The sequence below is a fragment of the Engystomops pustulosus genome, chromosome 8 (assembly GCF_040894005.1).
Source record: "Engystomops pustulosus chromosome 8, aEngPut4.maternal, whole genome shotgun sequence".
NCBI classification, from domain to species: Eukaryota; Metazoa; Chordata; class Amphibia; order Anura; family Leptodactylidae; genus Engystomops; species Engystomops pustulosus.
In genome coordinates this window covers 110840243-110864875 of record NC_092418.1, presented here as the reverse complement: position 1 = coordinate 110864875, position 24633 = coordinate 110840243, and the positions used below count along the sequence as shown (strand labels likewise).

The 24633-nt window shown below is 39.8% G+C and overlaps 1 protein-coding gene across 6 annotated transcripts in view; it reads right to left on the bottom strand.

The window, feature by feature from the left end:
* LRP1B (LDL receptor related protein 1B) overlaps positions 1-24633 on the bottom strand; it is a 1123330-nt gene that overhangs the window by 64771 nt on the left and 1033926 nt on the right. For all 6 annotated transcript variants that reach the window (XM_072122223.1, XM_072122226.1, XM_072122225.1 and 3 more), the window contains exons 72-75: positions 21972-22094; positions 20936-21058; positions 20536-20670; positions 1113-1247 (exon numbers count right to left, since the gene is read on the bottom strand). In XM_072122223.1, coding sequence (XP_071978324.1) covers positions 1113-1247; positions 20536-20670; positions 20936-21058; positions 21972-22094 — 516 coding nt within the window. The remainder of the gene's footprint in view (positions 1-1112; positions 1248-20535; positions 20671-20935; positions 21059-21971; positions 22095-24633) is intronic.

The window sequence follows — 24633 nt, the reverse complement described above, 5'->3', positions numbered from 1 at the left end:
CATCTTCTTTAAGGTCTAAAATCCCTACTAGCAAATAATAATGTGGTTTATAATAGGAGAAGAAAACATCACAAACTCATAAAACAACACAGATATAATCATCATTTGGTGTATGTGCCCTAAAGTTCACTGTGGGTGGGCTGAGGTTCTTTGAATGTTCAATAAAGATAGAAGCCAAAAAATTGAATCATGTCCAAAAGGTCAATGATACAGGAAGAATTTTTCCAAAAATTTCTACTATCAGCAAGCAAATCTTACATTTTATTCCCACCCCCTAGTGCACTTGCAGGCTGATTTGCATATAATTAATTTATGGCCACAAGGATGTTTCCGCTCCTATAAAAGGTACCCCTGCGCTACTTTGGGATTTCTATATTTTAGAGCCAGAACTATTCATCCAAAAAATAAAATAAAATAAAATGAAAAGTAATATTAAACAATGAAAATAGTTCCGGAATTGTCATGGTCTGAAAAAATATTAAATTAAAAAATGATTAAATTCAACAAGTCCCTGTATGAGCGCCAACCCATCCTTATTAGCTCTTCTCGTGCAGATTGTAGACCGGACTTCATGTCCCACAATTCCTAGAGAGCGGATTAAATTCCTCATTCTCTGCTTCTGCGAGATAATACTGACTGCTATAAGCTATGGAGGAGTAAACCAATGCCTTCTATTTTTTTCCTTGTGTACATTCCTAAATTATCTGGGGATTAACGCCTCCCCCTCCCCCCGTTTTATGTGTACAAGAGAAAAAGAAGACCGGTTAATATTGACTCGGCACTGTTGACTGAAATGCAAGTTGTTATTAAAGTCTTCAATATCTTATGATGTTCCCTTAATTAATTGGCATCGTTAATTCACTGCAGAATTAAAATTCTTTCACTCCTTTCATGTGGAAAGCGTCTCGCCTACATTTTGGCATTCTTCATTATGCGCTGCGATTCTTCCTCGAGGTTACGCATGGAGAGTTAACTCGTCCCTGTAGATAGACTGGAGCTTCTTCCCGTAATAAACCAATAGCGTTTAGAATGTAAATCAAGATTTTTTTTTTTCTCATCCGAGCTCAGAGAAATGTTTTTTTTTTTTTTGACATGGGATCTGAAGCACCTACCTTCACATTGTCTGTTCTTCGAGTTTCTTTGGAAGCCGGTTTTACAGTGACAAAAAGCAGGTGCGCTCGATTGATTACAGTAGGCATCGTCTCCGCAAGGGTTTACCTCGGATTCGCAGGAGTATAAGCTCGGCTCTGAAGGAAATTAAAATTCGGCATGAGCACTCCCTCCAATATAAACAAGTCAAGTCAACACAAACAAGATTTTTTATTTATTTTTTTTTTAAATCTCTGGCTCAGTCAATCATTTAACGCTCTTAAAAACCATATGCAAACCCAAAAACAGGAAATTAAAAAATGAAAGAAATTCCAGAATTAAAAAGGAAACATGTAGAGTAGAATAATTTATCACAATACAGAATAAATAGCTGACAAGACATGAAAAATTGGATGGAAAAACATAAAAAATATGAAAAAGCTACATTTAGGATTCACCTTCCTATTATCACCACTAAAAACTATACAGTCTCCATATTAGGATACATTCACACGAACGTATGGGGGACGTATATATAGTACCGACTTATAAACGGTGTATATATATGTCCCCCATACACCGCAATGGCCTTACGGCGCCGTACGGGAGCGGAATGGTGCAGCATAAGTGTAGCACCATACCGTAGCCCGTAGAAAGATAGGATATGTCCTATCTTTCTACGGAATATGGCGCCGTGCGCTGTGTATACCGATGGAGAGGGGCGGGGATGAGCGGCGCTCATTCATTGCTCCTCTCCCCAGCGTGGCGTGCATATATCGTGTGAATGTAGCCTTAGACAAAGGGCCACTTTGATTAAGGACCTTTCGCCAGTTTTCTGTGGGACTTTGCAAGTTCTTTCTAGTGCAAACCTCTTGCACATATATTTAAGAAGTGTCTGAGACACATTTATGTAGCACATGGCCCTTTTGTGGCGCGGCTGTACTAATCATCATGTGACACAAATTTCTGGGTGTTCTAGTGCTTAGTCGGACCGTGCAGCAAACTCCGACAGAAATTTGTTGCCCGTCCTATGTTAAAGGCGCACCAAAAAAAAAGTGGTGCACTCTGCCGGGGCAGTGCAAGGGAGACCAGAAATCTGGTGCCCTCTGTACTATGGACAGGCAACCTGCATATAGTACCTTTTGCACTGTTGTTAGTAAATGTGCCCCAATGACCAGGTCTTCTCAGGTATGGTGCCACCCTTCATCTGCTTCCAAGCTAAGAATTTTAATAATTTATCAACAGAAGGCATCACCATCCAGAACCCCCACAGATACTCGGTTCTCAGTTGCTAAGAAACCGACAACAGAACAGAAAGCAACATTCCTGTAGTGGTCAGACTAGATCACTGCAGATCGGCCTCCATAAATTTAAAGGGATTTAAGCTGCAGTGACTTGGTTCGGCCACTACACAGAGAACGATGCTGTCTGCTTCCTGTCCGATTCCAAAACACAGAGAATTATGCTGTGTGCCTCCTGTCCAATTTTCAGTTTCTGAGAACATCTGGTTTGTAGGGATACCTTATATACTCAAGTATAAGCCTAGTTTTTCAGCACAAAAAATGTGTTGAAAAACCCAAACTCGGCTTATACTCAAGTCAAAAAAATGAATTAATCAAAACTCCCCTTTCCGGCGCCCCCCCTAGATCTTCTGTGCGATCCATCCGGCAGAGGCGGCAGGTCCGTGCGACATCACATCATCTGACATCAACCGCAGCCGCTGCAATGGTATTGTTGTGCTGCACGACGGGGGGAGGGTGGCTATTTACACTGGGGCAGCGCCTGGCAGAATATATACATTGGGGCAGGGGCTGGTAAGCTATATACTGGGGAGGCTGTGACCAATGCATTTCCCACCCTCGGCTTATACTCAAGTCAATAAGTTTTCCCAGTTTTTTGTGGTAAAATTGGGGGCCTCGGCTCGAGTATAAGCCTTGGGTTGGCTTATACTCGAGTATATACGGTATATCCCCATCAATCTGATATTATTGCCTTGCCCTTACAATACTTGGAAAACGCTTTTACATTTGGGAAGAAATTCAGTAGAAATGGTCCAGATGTAGCGGCCATGTTATGGTTTCTGTCTTTTGAAGCTTTTGCCTGTTTAACACTATACAGTATCTACTTTACATATGATATATTTTAGATTATTGGTAGTTTGATTGCTGAGCGTTCCCCATGTGTCTGGTGAACTAACATTGACCTATCTTTCCTGAAAGTATAAAGGATCATGTATCTCGAAATCCAAGGCCCCTATACAAATTAGATTGTTGACCAGTCCCGATAAAATTGGTGGATTTGTTTGATGTTTCTGAGCACGACTAGTTTAAAGCGAACCTGTCACCAGGAATATCAGTTTTAGCTAGTGACAGGTTCCATAGTCTATGCTTTGCTGATTTTGACAATGGCTTTGTCAGTATTCTGTATCATTCTAGTACTTTATAAAACTTTATTTCACATCACCTGGCTCCAGCCTGTGTCTCAGTCTCCTTCTGCATTCTTTCTCTCCTCCACTCCATCCCCCTCCCTTCCCTGCCTGCTCAGTGCACATGACAGGAAGTGAGGAGGGAGCTGGATGAGTGTGGAGGACGGTAGACTGACACAGGCACACAGACTGTAGCTGCCCTAAATCCCGGGATTCACCACATGTTGCTGGCAGGGAGCCAGGTAATGTGGAATAAAGTTATATAAGCTACTGAAATGATTTAGAATGATGACAAATTGGTTTAGCATACATACCTCCCAACATTTGGGAAAAGGAAAGAGGGACAAAATGGCGGCACGCGTAGCGTGCCGCGGCGATCCCCCTAAGCCACACCCCCAATCACTCCCTGGCCACGCCCCAAATTTTAGCCATATTAAAAATAATAAAAATCATCATTTAAAAAAAAAAAAAAAAAAAATTATCCTCATTGGGATTTGAACCCAGAACCTGCAGTGTCCATGTACAATAATAACACAGTGCCTCAACCCACTGAGCTATAACCTCAGTGATTAACAAGTGGAGAATTTTGGTAACTAAGAACTATATACTGCCTTGGTATATAGGGAGGGATCTTCTCAGATTATTGTAATTATTGAGACTATTATTATTATTATTATGGAGATTATTATTATTATTATTATTATTATTATTATTGAGATGATTATTATTATTTTTACCATTATTAATAATCATCTCCATAATAATAAAATTTATAATAATAATAATAATAGTCTGATAATTACAATAATAACCTCTGAGAAGATCCCTCTCTATATATCAGTGCATTAGTCTGTGTCACAGTGTAAATGGCAGATAACACTTCTTAGTTACCAGAAATCCTCAGCTCTGTATCACTGGGCTTATAGCTCAGTTAGTTAAGCTCCTGTCTATGGTGCAGAGGGTCCCAGGTTCGAATCTCAGCCTGGCCTAAACTTTATGTAATTTAATTATATAAAGAGCTTGTGTCTGGGGAAGACCTGGAGACCATATATGGACAGATGCTGATCTGAGCTGATGACGTGGTCCCTGCTCTCTCCACTAAGCCGACACTTCTCTGAAAAGGATTCCCTGCCCGATGTCTGCTCTGGGGAACCCTAGGAGATGCAGTGACCATATATGGACAGATGCTGATCTGAGCTGATGACGTGGTCCCTGCTCTGCGCTAAGCCCGACACTTCTCTGAAAAGGATTCCCTGCCCGATGTCTGCTCTGGGGAACCCTAGGAGATGCAGTGACCATATATGGACAGATGCTGATCTGAGCTGATGACGTGGTCCCTGCTCTGCGCTAAGCCCGACACTTCTCTGAAAAGGATTCCCTCCCGATGTCTGTAGAAGCCATTCTGTACTGTGAGTTCAGGCTTTCAAAGTATTTACTATGCGGACACAGCAGCGGGACACAGCGGGACCTGGGGGGAGAATCCGTAACAATATCATAGCTGCCCGTGACGCGGGGCAGAGGTACGAAAAACGGGAAAGTCCCGTCAAAATCGGGACGGTTGGGAGCTATGAGCATATGCTATTGGAACCTGTAACCAGCTAACATTGACATTCCAGATGACAGGTTTGCTTTATTTGCATGCAATAAACTCAGGATAGATAAAAGTCTGATCATGGGATGTCTGACTGCTGCCCACACCCTACAATGCTTTTAGCTGCTGTGTAGTGGAGACTTTGGACATTGGGGCAGATTTACTTACCCGGTCCATTCGCAATCCAGCGGCGCATTCTGTGCGGTGGATTCGGGTCTTCCGGCGATTCACTAAGGCAGTTCCTCCGACGTCCACCAGGTGTCGCTGCTGCGCTGAAATCCGCCGAGGTCCGCCGGAGGTCACGATCCATTGCTGGGTGCAGGTAAGTGTGTATACAGTGACCCTTTTTTTTTTTAAATGCGGCGGTTTCTCAGAATCCGTCAGGTTTTCGTTCGGCCACGCCCCCCGATTTCCATCGAATGGACGCCGGCGCCGATGCGCCACAGTCAAATCGGGTGTGCCAAAGACCCAGGGCAATTCAGGGAAAATAGGCGCAAATTGGAAATATTCGGGTAAACCGCCGTAAAAACGCGATTCGGGCCCTTACTAAATGACCCCCATTGTCTTGTTCATTGAGCAGTGCCAAAAGTCACATGGAGTCAATAGAGCACAAGGCGTGTTTTCGACCCGTCCCATACACATGGAATAGCTGGTAGCATGGAAATTCCCCATGGATATTAGAACATTTGATGTAATTACTAAAGCTTTTTTTTTTTTTAGCCTTAAAAGACCGTTTTATCACATCCAGGGAGACGAGCATCTCCCTCATCTTGTATTTTCAGAATCTCTAGTGAAAAAAAATTGAACTTTGAACTTTTTGTAAATTTTAAGAATTTATTAAGAATATCAGAGAGGTCTTTCCATGAAGAACCAGAGCTGAGATTTCTCCTGCAATGTGAAGAAAATATTAAGTGCTTTCTCGCGGCTATAATTCGTCCGTCCGGCTCCTCACTACAATATTTCCTGTTTTAAATGCAAACCTTTTAGTAAGAGGTAAAATGCCAGTGCAGACGGTATATCACGCCGCGGACCAGGCCGTATACATGTCACTGCGCTCAGGACACAAGGCGTAAGATTTTTCATTTGTGTTAAAAAGAAATATTCTCAGTAATGCGGATTTCTATCCAAGCCATAAGTTGCTTTATACGTCCCCCATAGCTACAGAGAAATACAATGTAACATACAGAGAAATGGCGAGGACAGAGAAACGCAACATTGGTGTGATATGCAGGAAAACCTATAGGCGACACCAAAATTAGGACCGAATTCCAACATCTACCGTATATACTTGAGTATAAGCCGACCCGAGTATAAGCCGACCCGAGTATAAGCCGAAACCCCTAATTTCAGCACAAAAAACTGGGAAAACCTATTGACTCGAGTATAAGCCGAGGGTGGGAAATGCATTGGTTACGGCCTCCCAGTATATAGTCTGCCAGCCCCTGTAGCATACAACCTGCCCAACCCCTGTAGCATACAGCCTGCCCAGCCCCCGTAGCATACAGCCTGCCCAACCCCTGTAGCATACAGCCTGACCAGCCCCTGTAGTAGGAAAAAAAAATAACACTGTACTCATCTTTCCGACGTCCCCCATAGGTCCTCTTCTGTCTCAGACTGTCTCAGACAGAAGAGGACCTACAGGTGATGTCAGAAAGGTGAGTTTTGACTTTATTTTTTAGTTGACTCGAGTATAAGCTGAGTTAGGGTTTTTGAGCACAAATTTTGTGTTGAAAAACTAGGCTTATACTCGAGTATATAAGGCAATCACCTTGGGAGATCTTCAACATTGCATTGGGCATTATAGATCACATTCATTGCAGAAGGGCTAACACCAGACAAGGCTTCTACTAGGAAGTTTGGGGCCCCTGACTGACCAATTTTGTGGGTCCCTCACAGAATGATAATCTGGCTCAGTTTTAGCATCTAGTCATCATTCACTGATGGTATTCCACATTAGATAAGACCTACTTCAAAAAACTTCACGCCTGATTACAAACAAATCACAAAATGAGTCGCTACCAGGAAAGGTGAGTAGCTTAGATTTGTTAAGGGGCATCCTTCATTTAATTACATTAAAGTGTCTTGTTATCTGACATCACCCAAATCTCATGACCCATTTGCTTCGTAAAGAAGAACCAAGATATGAGTTCAAGCTAAAAATCTTAAATTGAGAATGTCTTGGAATCAACTGGATACATTTGGGTTCCCTTTATTTTAGGATGACCTTTTTTATGGCCCCCATTTTGGAATACCCGATATTTGTGCTAAAATGTGTAACTGTTATCAGCACTTCAAGGCCGAAAAATGTGGCCATTTGCTACATCTTTGTTCGCGTCTTCCTTGGTTCGGGATGTGAGACTGAGGAGATGCAGATTTTCTCTATGTCGCACTCTTTTTGTTGTGTGAACATGGCTTTAGTTCCTGGGCTTTTCTGATGGATCAGACCACACTCATCTCTTCTGCAGCTAAACACTGGAACAGCAATAGTTAATCTCCTTAGATTGACAGAACTCTACCCCAATCAGCAGGGAAGGAGATTCTTCTTCCACATAAATATACTGTACACAGTTTCGGTCCAGTGTCAATAGACATTTATCTCACGGTGATTCATACCCTGCATGTGAGACTCTGCTATCAAATTCCTGGTATATTTTGATCTTGGCTTCTGTGTTTGACTATTCTCCTGTATCTATGACTCTGTACTGCATCACTATCTCTGTTGTGACCTGGATTGTTGACTATTCTTCTGAATTGTGTCCTTTAGTCCAACCAGTTACTTGTCATTGGTTAGAAAGAATATATCCAGTAAGTAGTCAGAGAGAGGTTTTTTTTTGGGGGGGGGGGGGCTCAGTTTGAGGGCTCAGTGTTCTTGTCCATGCTCAGCCATCATATAATGGTTAATCAGAAGATGACATTGCTAGTATCTAAGAGATTAATACCTAAAGGTGTATTCTCATCTAGGCCGTTCACAGCATATCGGTAGGATGTTTCAAAAATGTCAAATAAATGCAGGTCCTAAGATTTAAGATGAGATTGTGATCCACACATTTCATGTAATCTACCATATGCAAATTTATTCAAGTTTGAGAAAATGTCCGGGAGGAAATTAGCAAATGAGATAATTAGCAAATTCCTTACAATCAGAAAACAAGTCTAGGTAAAATCTGTCTAGGTAACTTGCCTTATTTATTAAAATGTTTGTCTACGGTTAGAATTTGCTATGATGTGAGATTTATAATAGAACTGGATTTTTATTACTTGACATAAATTCAGGTTTTTAAGACTTGGGCTGCATCGGGTAAGTCATTAACGCCAACCACAGTCTTGATTGGAAGGGTTTTTATGGCCGCTGCTTACTATGAATCTATAAATACCTGGGAAAAAGTTCTCTGGTTGCTATTACCATGCACTCAAAATATACTATTATTTCCAGTCTCTGAGCATGATTTTGTGATTTTGGTTGTCCAATGAACAAATAACTAATAATACTGCCCCCTATGTACAGGAATATAACTACTATAATACTGCCCCCCTATGTACAAGAATATAACTACTATAATACTGCCCCCTATGTACAAGAGTATAACTACTATAATACTGCCCCCTATGTACATGAGTATAACTACTATAATACTGCCCCCTATGTACAGGAATATCACTACTATAATACTGCCTCCTATGTACAAAAATATAACTACTGTAATACTGCCTCCTATGTACAAAAATATAACTACTATAATACTGCCCCCTATGTACAAGAATATAACTACTATAATACTGCCTCCTATGTACAAAAATATAACTACTGTAATACTGCCCCCTATGTACAAGAATATAACTACTATAATACTGCCCCCTATGTACAAGAATATAACTACTATAATACTGCCCCCTATGTACAGGAATATAACTACTATAATACTGCCCCTAGGTACAGGAATATAACTACTATAATACTGCCCCCTATGTACAAGAATATAACTACTATAATACTGCCCCTATGTACAAGAATATAACTACTATAATACTGCCCCCTATGTACAAGAATATAACTACTATAATACTGCCCCCTATGTACAGGAATATAACTACTATAATACTGCCCCCCTATGTACAAGAATATAACTACTATAATACTGCCCCCTATGTACAAGAGTATAACTACTATAATACTGCCCCCTATGTACAGGAATATAACTACTATAATACTGCCCCCTATGTACATGAGTATAACTACTATAATACTGCCCCCTATGTACAGGAATATAACTACTATAATACTGCCCCCTATGTACATGAGTATAACTACTATAATACTGCCCCCTATGTACAAGAATATAACTACTATAATACTGCCCCTATGTACAAGAATATAACTACTATAATACTGATCCCTATGTACAGGAATATAACTACTATAATACTGCCCCCTATGTACAAGAATATAACTACTATAATACTGCCCCCTATGTACAGGAATATAACTACTATAATACTGCCTCCTATGTACAAGAATATACCTACTATAATACTGCCCCCTATGTACAAGAATATAACTACTATAATACTGCCCTCTATGTACAGGAATATAACTACTATAATACTGCCCACTATGTACAGGAATATAACTACTATAATACTGCCCCCTATGTACAAGAATATAACTACTATAATACTGCCTCCTATGTACAAAAATATAACTACTGTAATACTGCCCCCTATGTACAAGAATATAACTACTATAATACTGCCCCCTATGTACAAGAATATAACTACTATAATACTGCCCCCTATGTACAGGAATATAACTACTATAATACTGCCCCTAGGTACAGGAATATAACTACTATAATACTGCCCCCTATGTACAAGAATATAACTACTATAATACTGCCCCTATGTACAAGAATATAACTACTATAATACTGCCCCCTATGTACAAGAATATAACTACTATAATACTGCCCCCTATGTACAGGAATATAACTACTATAATACTGCCCCCCTATGTACAAGAATATAACTACTATAATACTGCCCCCTATGTACAAGAGTATAACTACTATAATACTGCCCCCTATGTACAAGAATATAACTACTATAATACTGCCCCTATGTACAAGAATATAACTACTATAATACTGATCCCTATGTACAGGAATATAACTACTATAATACTGCCCCCTATGTACAAGAATATAACTACTATAATACTGCCCCCTATGTACAGGAATATAACTACTATAATACTGCCTCCTATGTACAAGAATATAACTACTATAATACTGCCCCCTATGTACAAGAATATAACTACTATAATACTGCCCTCTATGTACAGGAATATAACTACTATAATACTGCCCACTATGTACAGGAATATAACTACTATAATACTGCCCCCTATGTACAAGAATATAACTACTATAATACTGCCTCCTATGTACAAGAATATAACTACTATAATACTGCCCCCTATGTACAGGAATATAACTACTATAATACTGCTCTCTATGTACAAGAATATAACTACTATAATACTGCCCCCTATGTACACGAATATAACTACTATAATACTGCCCCCTATGTACAAGAATATAACTACTATAATACTGCTCTCTATGTACAAGAATATAACTATTATAATATAATTATATATAATTATATAACTTATTATCTAATAACTTTTTTACTTTCAATAACATCTACTACATTCAGAAACTCGGCTGCCCCATGGGTGCTGCATTTTCCCCCTCATTAGCGAACCTTTACATGGCATACTGGGAGGAAGCACACCTTTTTTCGTTTGATAACCCTTTTCTCACGTCCATTGCATGGTACGGCCGTTATATTGATGACTGTCTCCTGGTCTGGAATTCCGACCAGGAGACAGTCAACAACTTTGTCACCTACCTAAACTGCAACTCCCTCAATTTGCAATTCACATTTTCATATCATCCTGTTCATATGCCTTTCCTGGACATCATGCTCACTGGCAACAGCGACACTAATACAGTACAAACCAAACTTTTCCGCAAACCCACTGCGGGCAACACTTTATTGCATGCTACTAGCTGTCACCCCAGTCACACAGTTAGGAACCTCCCTATAGGAGAATTCCTGAGGGCCAAGCGATCATGTACACTAGACAATGATTATGTCCAGGAGAGCAGAACAGTAGAACAAAGACTTACACAGAGAGGCTATACTCGCAGATTGTGCAAGAGAGCACGCAGGATAGTGGACAGTAAAACACGTAACTTCTATCTTACATCGAAACAGAAGAACAACATCCACACCAAATCCACAGTTACTTTCAGTACCAAATACAATAACCAGTTCCACAAAATTACGGACATTATTAAAAAACACCTTCCCATCCTTGAACATGTGCCCATCTTAAGAAACATCTTGCAACATGGTGTTTCTTTTGTATCTACCAAAGCCCAAACCTTGGGTAACCTCTTATCTCCCAATACTTTTTCAGACAAACCTTTCCAACGTCACTGGCTTCAAACTAAGGGCAGCTATTGCTGTGGGGGCAGCCGATGTAACCTCTGTAAATACATACATAAAACTACCTCTTTTACTTCAGTGAGCACGGGTCGTCACTACAACATACAGTCGTACATGAATTGCGAAACCACCAATGTCATTTATTTAATACACTGCTCATTATGTTCCTTGCAATATGTCGGCTGTACAGCTAGAAAACTCAAAGACCGTATAAGTGAACACATCACAGGAGCAAACCCCCGTACCATAGCCAGCACACGTAATTTGTCAGGCATTTCCAAACATTACAAGGAGGTCCATTCTGGATCTATGCATGGTATGCATGTAACAGCCATAGAACAAGTTTTGAAACCCAGAAGAGGAGGCGACTGGAAAAAAGCGCTGTTTCTTAGGGAGGCTTTTTGGATTCTGAACTTAGACACTCGCACTCCCAAAGGTTTGAACTCTAAACAGGATCTCATGTATTTTTATTAACATACAGTTCACTTTAGGTCACATTGTTATCACTATACCATTATTCCCCTCCCCTCCCTTTTCCCTTCCCCCTTTTTTTCCCTCCTTCCCTCCCTCCTTTTCTTTTCCTTCCTTCTGCTTACCTCACAGGTCTATCCCATGCCCGTGGAATGGGCGTTGTCGGTGACATCACCGGAAACCTGTTCCAGGTTCACCACAAGGTGCTATTTAAAACCTGCAACAGATTACCTGAGCTAGGTATGAGTAAGGACTAGTTGGCTACAGTCCGAAACGCGTTACCGCAAGCTCTGTCTATGTGTCACGTCTTTGGTGTATCCATGCCTGTCTCCCTTGCACTTTGCAAGTTTTTAACGATGTTGAAATAAACCATTTTTGGATTTTTTATACGAAAAACGGAGTCACACACTTTCATGTTGCTGGAGCCCACAACCTACGTTTTCTTCAGTTCTTCATTTGCCCGAGTGGCGGTCCACAGTCCGGATTGGACCTAGGCTCCCTTGCAACCTGTCGTTCCACGGCCGAATGAGGACCATCACAGGGGTGAGCTGATTTTCAAATATTTTTTTCTTGTGCTATATAACTACTATAATACGCCCCCCTATGTACAAGAATATAACTACTATAATACTGCCCCCTATGTACAAGAATATAACTACTATAATACTGCCTCCTATGTACAGGTATATAACTACTATAATACTGCCCCCTATGTACAAGTATATAACTATTATAATACTGCCCCCTATGTACAAGAATATTACTACTATAATACTGCCCCCTATGTACAAGTATATAACTATTATAATACTGCCCCCTATGTACAGGAATATAACTACTATAATACTGCCCCCTATGTACAAGTATATAACTATTATAATACTGCCCCCTATGTACAAGAATATAACTACTATAATACTGCCCCCTATGTACAAGAATATAACTACTATAATACTGCCCCCTATGTACAAGAATATAACTACTATAATACTGCCCCCTATATACAAGAATATAACTACTATAATACTGCCCCTATGTACAGGAATATAACTACTATAATACTGCCCCCTATGTACAAGAATATAACTACTATAATACTGCCCCCTATGTACAAGAATATAACTACTATAATACTGTCCCCTATGTACAAGAATATAACTACTATAATACTGCCCCCTATGTACAGAAATATAACTACTATAATACTGCCCCCCTATGTACAAGAATATAACTACTATAATACTGTCCCCTATGTACAAGAATATAACTACTATAATACTGCCCCCTATGTAGAAGAATATAACTACTATAAAACTGCCCCCTACGTACAAGAATATAACTACTATAATACTGCCCCCTATGTACAGGAATATAACTACTATAATACTGCCCCCTATGTACAAGTATATAACTACTATAATATTGCCCCCTATGTACAAGAATATAACTGCTATAATACTGCTCCCTATAAACAATAATATAACTACTATAATACTGCCCCCTATGTACAAGTATATAACTACTATAATACTACCCCCTATGTACAAGAATATAACTACTATAATACTGCCCCCTATGTACAAGAATATAACTACTATAATACTGCCTCCTATGTACAAGAATATAACTACTATAATACTGCTTTTTATGTACAAGAATATAACTACTATAATACTGCCCCCTATGTACAAGAATATAACTACTATAATACTGCCCCCTATGTACAAGATTATAACTACTATAATACTGCCCCCTATGTACAGGTATATAACTACTATAATACTGCCCCCTATGTACAAGAATATAACTACTATAATACTGCCACCTATGTACAGGGATATAACTACTATAATACTGCCCCCTATGTACAAGAATATAACTACTATAATACTGCCCCGTTTTGTACAAGAATATAACTACTATAATACGGCCCCTATGTACAAGAATATAACTACTATAATACTGCCCCCTATGTACAAGAATATAACTACTATAATACTACCCCTATGTACAAGAATATAACTAGTATAATACTGCCTCCTATGTACAAGAATATAACTACTATAATACTGCCCCCTATGTACAAGAATATAACTACTATAATACTGCCCCCTATGTACAAGAATATAACTACTATAATACTGCCCCCTATGTACAAGAATATAACTACTATAATACTGCCCCCTACGTACAGGAATATAACTACTATAATACTTCCCTCTATGTACAAGAATATAACTACTATAATACTGCCCCTATGTACAAGAATATAACTACTATAATACTGCCCCCTATGTACATGAATATAACTACTATAATACTCCCCCTGTGTACAAGAATATAACTACTATAATACTGCCCCCTATGTACAGGAATATAACTACTATAATACTGCTCCCTATGTACAAGAATATAACTACTATAACACTGCCCCCTATGTACAGGAATATAACTACTATAATACTGCCCCCTATGTACAGGAATCTAACTACTATAATACTGCCTCCTATGTACAGGGATATAACTACTATAATACTGCCCCTATGTACAAGAATATAACTACTATAATACTGCCCCCTATGTACAAGAATATAACTACTATAATACTGGTCCCTATGTACAAGAATATAACTACTATAATACTGCCCCCTATGTACAAGAATATAACTACAATAATACTGCCCCCTATGTACAAGTATATAACTACTATAATACTGCCCCTATGTACAAGAATATAACTACTATAATACTGCCCCCTTTGTACAAGAATATAACTACTATAATACTGCCCCCTATGCACAAGAATATAACTACTATAATACTGCCCCCTATGTACAAGAATATAACTACTATAATACTGCCCCTATGTACAGGAATATAACTACTATAATACTGCCCTCTATGTACAGGAATATAACTACTATAATACTGCCCCCTATGTACAAGAATATAACTACTATAATACTGCCCCCTATGTACAGGAATATAACTACTATAATACTGCCCCCTATATACAAGAATATAACTACTATAATACTGCCCCCTATGTACAAGAATATAACTACTATAATACTGCCCCCTATGTACAAGAATATAACTACTATAATACTGCCCCCTATGTACAGGAATATAACTACTATAATACTGCCCCCTATGTACAGGAATATAACTACTATAATACTGCCCCCTATGGGAAAACATATGGGCCTGAACTGTAAGGAAATTGTCATGGATATATTTAGAGTTAATATCACATTCTTCTTTTTTTACTATTTTTGAACAAATTAGTTGATATTTTTCTCTCTCCTTTGTTTTGTTGCAGCAGAAAGTAGAATATAAAGGCGGCAGATAAACCCTAATGAGTTTGCCTCCACATTACCCTTTATAAAGTTCAGCTCTTCAGCTGCGCATTAAATGCTTAAAACTAAACCAGAGTAACATGTACGTTCCGATAATGTTGCACATCAGATTCTTCTCTGAACTTCTCTTTCTAAAGGGCAGAATTGTAAATAAAATGTATCAAACATTAAAATCGCAGGTAAATCTCGTGTTGATGTTATGGATTTTGCTCGGGGTTTGGAGTGAATCGGCCTCATTGTCTGGTAACTTTCTCTCTCCGCCGCCTAAGACTCTACTGACAGGTCTGGTGTCTGGCTATGATACTGCTGTGTCACTGCATCTGTCTGTGGAAGCAAAATTAGATTGTGAGCTCCAGTGGAGCAGGATGCCGCTCCCGGCACAGAGCACGCCTGTCAGTCAGTTATGAATAAAACATGAAAAGTTACAGAAAACGGCATCATAGGAATTGTTTCTCTGTGTAGACGGCTATAGAAGGGAAGCTGAGCTGTATAGGTGAACACATATAGGTATGGACTGAACTGTATATCTAATGACAAGTCCATACACCCTTAGAGGGGATGTCCAGGAATTACTATTGATCTATAATGTACCGTATATACTCGAGTATAAGCCGAACCAAGTATAAGCCGAGGCCCTAATTTTACCACAAAAACCTGGTAAAACCTATATATTTTTTACTCGAGTATAAGCCGAGTTTGGGTTTTCAGCACAATTTTTGTGCTGAAAAACTATGCTTATACTCGAGTATATAAGGTATCTAATTCCCAAGGGGCAATACCGCACATAACCTGTGTGGCCTGTCATTAAAGAGAACCTGTCACCAGAAATGTGATTTTTAGCTGGTGACAGGTTCCAATAGCCTATGGCAGTGGTGGCGAACCTATGGCACGGGTGCCAGAGGCGGCACTCGGAGCCCTTTCTGTGTGCACCCAGGCCATCAACCCAGAATGGAGTTCACCAGACAGGACTCAAAGAATCTTTCTACAATGATAGATTAATTTGCCCTCCTCCTTTCAACTGCGTTGGTGTCTTTAGGAGGCTGAACGATTGAAAGTTGTCAAGGAACAAGAAAAAATAAATTACTGCTTAAATTGCTGCGCTGGCACTTTGCAATAAATAAGTGGCTTTTGGTTGAAGTTTGGGCACTCAGGCTCTAAAAGGTTCTCCATCACTGGTCTATGCTAAGCTGATAGTGGGGCACATTAACTTACCTGGCCGGAGGAGTTCACCGAAAGTGCAAAGTCACAGCTTCCCTTTTAAATATTCATGAGGACTGTTAAAATGAAAGCCGAGCTGTGATTGGTTGCCATGGGCAACTGGAAATATTCTGACTTTCAGACACTTGATAAATCTGCCCAAACGTGAAAGTTAAATTCCCCGCTCAGTCCGAATCCGTCGGTCCGCCTGGCTGATTTCCAACGCATGAAAGCCACGCCACTCCGTCAAAAACCGATCTTGCAGCACAATCCCCTGTAAAACACCTGTCACAGCCACGCGAATCCCGAAAACAATGAAAAATACGACAAAAGTGCTGCTGCGGACCCTTAGTAATTAAGCCCCAATATCTTTGTCAGCCTCTGTAGGGGGGAGGAGAGAAAAATTACACGAGGAGACACAGTCTCACACAAGCTGCAGCTCAGCTGCCCCTTTCTCAGGACTCGCCACATAATGCTGGCAGGGAGCCAGGTAGTGTAAAATAAACTATTAAAAAGTACTGAAATTATTCAAAATGCTGAGAAAGAAATTTTTAAAAGCAGCATAACATTGGCTATTGGAACCTAGCTAAAAATTACATGCCTGGTGACAGGTGCCTTTTAACCCCTTCCCACCAATGCCCCTTTTTCATTTTTGCATTTGCATTTTTTACTCCCCTCCATTAAAAATCCATAACTTTTTGTTTTCTGCATTAAAAAATGTGACAGCAATTAATATGTGATGCCATGTACCGGAAAGCAGGAAAAAAATTACAAATTAAGTGAAATTGAGAAAGGGTACCTTCCCTTTGTCCTTTAAGTGAGTATGATCACGGAGACATAAAATTTGTGTAGATTTTTTTGAAAAAAAAAATTAGTTTTTTTTTCAGATCCATTGACTTTTATGGAGGTCCATGGTCCACATGTGAGACAAAAAAGTGCATGCTCAAATTATTTTCTCACAGTCTGCGCATCAGTGAAAAAAACAACAAGTGAACAGACCAATAGAAATCAATGGATCAGTATAACATACTGATGTTAAAAGACCCATCAGATCGAGTCCTTAAAGCATAACTGTAAGCCAGAAAGAGCCTTTGAAAACAATTCCAGCAATTCCTGTATCATGCTGCTAGCTTTTTCCTAGCCTGTGCTATAGTGCTAATAGATAAAGGCTAATAATCAGTAAAATCCTTTCAGCTTTTCCTGAAGGGGGTGGGACTTCCTGGCTGTGACATCAGCTCAGGGCACTGAAGCCAGAGAACTCAGGTAATTCATAAGAATCAGAACAGCGTGTCTATAATTGGACAACCAGAAGCATGTGATGAGTCACATGCTTGTGACATCACTCAAGGTCCTTTGCCAGAACACTAAGCCTTTCATGTGAATCAGGACACCATGTTTGTAATAGGACGACCTAAAGCATGTCACATCACCCGAGGTCCTATTTTCTTGCACTTTTCTACCACAGCCCCTCCCAACAAGCCTCCTCTCATCTCTAGCTGTTCCATACGGTTTCCAAAGGTGACCAGAAAGCATGGCAAAGGAAGAGTAGCCTGGGGAACAAGGTAAAGCCTCTGCTAGTAGCTAAACACCTGCAGAAAGCTAATTAGAGTAAATTAGAGAATTGCTAATTTTTGTTTAGTGCACAGTTAGGCAAAAGTTTTTACACTTTACAGTCAATGTTAATCCTACTCAATTATGGTACGGGTTTTCAGCAACAAAATCTGTGCATAAAATCCACACGTAATCCACAGTATGTGCAAATAGTCAAGTGAATGAAGTGGCATCCTGCAAAAGAAGGCTCTGCTGCACTCAAACAGGGAACATGGGATTATTTGGGGTTCTAGGGGTGGGACCCCTGTAATTATATTCTTACATCGAATTTACAATTATAAAAAATGATCTGCATATAGTAGCTGTACGCAAATTTTTAATCCTAAATTGCACGTCTGTCCTGACAGTAAAAGGTTCTTCCTTTTATCACATGGGCCTAAACACCTTTTAATAATCAGCATTTTCTATGTAATTAAATGTCTTTTTTTTCCCATATATTCTGATTATTCCAGTATATTGCCGGAGAGGGATGTATTTCAGGGTAATTGAGATTGTCTGGGCATGGAATTAACTCCCTCTCTGCTTTCAGCCATTAATTGCATTATTCCACGTCTCACTAACTTCAGGCCTCCTGCATGTTAAATGCTTGGTTTATAGTATGAAGAAGACGTCCTGGTGTCAATCCGGGAAATAAAAAAAAAAAAAATTGCGATTTTGGATTTTTATTTTGGTTTGGTTATTGCTTTTGACTTGTTAGAACAGAATCTTTCTGCAAGAGTCTTCATTTGTCTTGAGATACATAAACATGTAGGGATTTTTTTTGTAGTAATGAATTCACGGTCCAGCCAGGGATTTTTTTTTACATGATTTTAACATTTGGAAGAAAATGTTAAAAAAAAAAAAAAAATTAAAGTATACATAATCTTTCGGTGCATCCAGTGTTTGTAGACAAGGAGTAACATTTTATATGGCTCTTAAGTTACTTGTATTTTTCATTCTCCAGCAATTCTCATGTCTGCAGCTTTACCTGTGAGTTTGAAGTCCTCTCTGTGCTGGTGAATGGAGACCTAGCTGCTGTGACTCACTCCTCACCACACACTCTGCTCCGAGCTTCATCTGACACCTTAGTCAGCTTCTGTCTTTCTTGCTAGATGTCTCGTGATCAAATTCAGAAGCAATATCAGAGTGAGGCCAGAAGTACACAACAGTATGGGCATGCGGGCCACAAACATCGGGCCAGGTAGCCCGGCTGACATTGGCTGGTGAGCACCACTCACCCCTGTGATGTCAATTGAAAAAAACTGGCCACACCGCAACATAGGAAGGAATATAATCTGCTCTGTTATTTGCAAAGTGATCTTACTGAATACACTGAAGTTAAACTGAAATACCACATAAAACTTGCAGACTGGAGTGATGTTGTTTTTGGACATAAATATATGACTGTTAATACCAACACAACGCTAGGGAACCTGTCTGTTAAACTAACCCACAATAGCTAAACATATCTTTGAAAACTGCCATTATACAGCAATACAACTATCCCTATATTGATCCTCCTCATGCCTGTAAAGTTTCATAGTTCGTTCAAAAAGATGACTCACCAACTATGCAAATGCCCACATGTGAGTCCCATGATCATTTGTGTTGAATCCGGCATATTTGAGTCCTTCCAGCTCAACCATGTCTCCAGCTCAACTAAACTTATCTTTGAAAACTGCTCTCATACAGCCACTATCCCTATATTGCTCCTCTCCATGTCTGTAAAGTTCCACAGTCCATGTTCAGATTCATGTTCTTTTACCTCTTCATGCTTCTCTTCAGTTGATTGAACTGGACACTACTGAATCATTCCCCCCTCCCTCAGGAATGAGAGAGACACTGGCTGTGTGACTCACTGGAGCGCATTTCTGAAAGAAGGTGGAATGAGGGAGCTGGTTTCTCTTTACTGAGTCAGTCACACATACACAGACAACGCCTCTCTCATGTCTGAGGGAGAGGTGAATGATACAGTAGAGTCCAGTTCAATCAACTGAAGAGAAGCATGAAGAGGTAGAAGAACATGAATCTGAACATGGACTGTGGAACTTTACAGGCATGGAGATGAGCAATATAGGGATAGTGGCTGTATGAGAGCAGTTTTCAAAGATAAGTTTAGTTAGTGTGGGTTAGTTTATCTGAGCTATTCCCTTTAAATCTATTGTGCAATAATTCTTAATCATTTATGACTGTTAGACTGTATAGTTATATAATGCCACCCCTTACAATAACTTAAGGCAATGTGGCCGTCTCAAAGGACAAACATTTTTTGAACGGAAAATGAAAATGAAAAACCGCACCTGTTTTGCAGCCTCGCTCGTCACTACCATCCCCACAGTCATCATACTGGTCGCACTGCAGATCGGAGGCTACGCACTTCTTATTATTGCAGGTGAACTCCTCCTTTTTGCAAGGTCTCGCTTTCTGCCTTGTTCCTACAAACATTTTAACACAAACAAAATAAATCACAATTAGCGTTTTTTTCCCCTCATTAAGATGCAGCCGGCATGTGGAGCCACTGACCAAGAAGCAGAAAGGCTCCTCATGCGTTACAAATATAATTGTTAAAGCACCTAATTTATAGAGCACATAAACTTTCAATTAAGACTTCAATTAAGGTCAATTATGTTTTTTTACTGAAGGTTCCTCTCGAATTACATTAATTTAGTCCCGGAGCCACATAGGGTAAATTCCACGTACCACAATGCGCCTCATCGGAGTTATCTCCGCACTCATCCAGCTCATTGCAAATCTGCTCCTTCCTCAGACACACGCGGTCATTATGACACCGGAAAGGTCTGCTCGACGGGCAAGGAAATTTGACTTGGAAATAAAAATGTCAAATACACAAAGTCAATATTACGAAACTTTTAATTAAAAAAAAAAAAAAATTGGACACAGAATATAATAAGATGTTATGTAACTATTCACTCGCAACATCACGTGAATTTTGAGACATAAAGACCCTGTATGTGCCCCCTTAAAGAGGTCCTCCCACAATTGAAATTTGGAAAATGGAGCATTAAGAAACATGCTCAACCCGCCATTTCAGTCAATTAGTTGAAATGGTTCCCCTGTTCTTTTGAACTGTTGGGGGTACATTCTGGTTTTCGGAGGGGTCCGATCAGTTGGACCCCCACTGATTATAATATTATCCCCTATCCACAGAATTAAAACTTAGGACAGCCCCTTTAACTTTTACTATTACGTTTACGTTGTTGACAAAGTTTGTTGATTCACTTCTTGTTGATTCACTATTTAGAGTTTCATCCGCTATTTGATGCCTTGTTTTTTCTAGTATGGGCTCCACTTTTTGAACATCATTTTTAGGTTATGATGGCATTTCTTGAGTTCATGTTTTCTTATTTTACTTAAGGTGCACAAAATATGAATTCCATCATTTATTTTAATGTTATGACTGCCGTATTTTTTTCTTCCATAGTAGCGAGTTGTTGAACTAGATCATTGTCAGTGTCACTTGGAACAATTGGCAGACTTGGCCATACAGTACATTGGTAGAGTTTTAGGATACCTATATATTGTGTGGACAGTTTTCTCACCAGATTTCTCACCAACCCTACAAACCATCTCCAAAACATTCAATTTTTACAATATGTTCCAGTCTACAATATTTCTCATATAAATAGTAACCCAATAACCCAAATGCCCATATAATAAGAGCCAGAGTGCAGACATGTTGGCATGTAGAGGAAGCTTAGGAATGTAGATATCATACCACACATTTCAGGCACTTCATCAGAGTTGTCTCCGCAGTCATCTTCCCCATCACAAAGCCATAGACGCAGCTTACACAGGGTGTTATTGCACAGGAACTCATCGGCTCTGCAGATGTTTTCCCCTTAAAGAGAAATGACCCTTATTAATGTAAGTATTCATGTGAAATAATGAGACATGACCACGTACCAAAAACAGACAAAGAATCTGTATCCTAATTAGTTTCATGGTTTACAGATACCATTGAGGATACATACTGCCCAAGGCAACGGGACATTGGTTGGGTTGTTAGTTCTTCCTTGGGTAGGCAAATCAATAACTAACTAAAAGGAAGCCCCATCACTTGATAACCACATCCCTGACCCTTATTGTGCTGTGAAGCCTACAAGGTCGTTGTTTACCCTATCATTGGTCTATATACATTTTCAAACAGGGAGAAATCCAAAAAGGAATCCAGCATCCAGGCAAAAAGTGAAAATATAAAATCCGGCACTTTATTGAAAAAGGGTTAAAAATGTAATATTCAAAAGTCACAAATACTAACGCGTTTCGGACCGCACACGGTCCTTAGTCGTAGCTACGGTCCGAAACGCGTCAGATTATGTGACTTTTGAATATTACGTTTTTAACCCTTTTTCAATAAATTGCCGGATTTTTTTTTTTTTGCCTGGATGCTGGATTCCTTTTCCGATTTCTCCCTGCTTGTTGCTGTTCCCACGCGGCTTTCCGTGCATCGGCTGCCACCAGGACTGCACTAACCAGAGAGGTGAGCTGAACCATATCTTTTTTCTATACATTTTCAAAGCATCCATTCAAACGAATGAGAGATCATCTTATACATATGGATATGTGGAGTCAACAGTGGTACCACCAACAATATCTCCTGATCTTCCATATCGGTACATGCTAATGAATCATCGTGTGTTCTCAATAGGAGACAAAGAATTATTTCCCAATGCGCAATCATGACGTCCCTCTGGTAGGCCTAGGTTCTAACACATCAATGGGCCCCAGTGGTCCAGCAGAATACAACCTATTGGTTGTAGACCAAGGTGTAGACTGAGGGTGGACCTTCTTAATTATTTTTTTCTGGTGGGGCTTAAGGACACTCAGACTGGCACCTCACCCAATCCTATTTTCCCATGTATCTGCTCGACAAATGTTGGTGGAACATCATTTGGTTGGCCAGTTTAGCTGAGGAAGGTTTGACTGACCCTACTCACATATGGCCAATGTATGATGTATCTAAAGCTAATAATAACTTCAGCGCACAGAGTTGTTGTCTCTGGGAATATGTATCAGGCAAACACTGTTACCAAATCATTTCTTACATAGGATGAAATATTTGAGAACTTGAAACAAAAAGATTCTCTCGCTGAAGTCATTATTATCTGCAAACTGTTCCGTCCAAAACTGCTGCCTGTTGCTCGGGGCTTTTTAATGAAGTTAAATTGGAGTTTATTGTCTGTGGTTTACATTCTCATACTTGTTTCCTCTGAGTCCTGCTCTGCAACCCCTCACCCTCCTCCGCTTGCCTCACATCTCTCTCTTCAAGCTACAAAAACACCCAGAAGACCGAGCTTGAGAGGAGAACGGGTCTTTCACTGCTCTTCCCTGCACTCACAATGTTCATGGCTCTTTTTAGCTATGTGAAGTTTCACTGCTTGAGCTCTCGGCAGAAGAAGAGAGTCCTGTGCAATACTGGTCGTGACTTTCTATGTAAAAATGACTATTATACAAAATTTTATATTTCTATCTCCCCTGCCGTGGGGAGTTGGCTGGTCACTCTTGGTGGTAACTTTCCACTTTCACAAACACTGCTTTACTCTGATTACATACATCATGAAAAATAAAGCAAATTCTCAATAGTTGTTGATTCATTTCTTACTGTTTGTAAATCTAAGTGTCTCCATGGCAACAGACAACAAAAAAAAAAACCTACGTAGTCAGATAGAGCAGTCACACCACCTTCTGTGCTCTACCCCTACCCCAACCTCTTATGGCTAACCAACCAATTGTGTAAAGAAAGTTGCATATATAGGAAAAGGTATGTAGCTAAAATATTGTAGGATTATAGCACACAAAATTCTTCTTGAAACATATAGGGACACATTTATCAACTAGTGCACTACAAACTCGTGTCATTTGCTATCTTTTCATATGTGTCGACTTCTGTCCAGGGATAGGAAAAGGTATCACATTTTTCCATTTTTTACACAGAAAATAGTAAAGAAGGTGATCTAACAGGAAAGTGAACAGTCCACAATGGGGACTATAGATGGGGTGCTACAGGAAAGGAGGTATTGTAAAGAGTGGGGTGTCACATGAAAGGGGTATTATACTATTCGCTACCCCTAAGGGGGCATTATTTAGTGTAAAGGCTAAAGTGGGGCACATAAAGCGGTGGAGTTAGGGTTGGATTAAGGATGTGGCTCAGGAACTGAAAATTTTCAGCACCACCCCCTCCCACCGGTCCCTGAAAAAATTTTCTTGCATCCATTCATTCCCTGGTTCAAAAATGGTTGAGGACCTTCTGCTCTATATAACACTCATAAGCCCCTTTAAAACTCATATGACCATAGTGTAATATTTCTACCAGTATCCTCCTCGGTCAACAAGGAGGCGGCTGAGGAGACGTCCATAAATATTATTCTATCTTCACT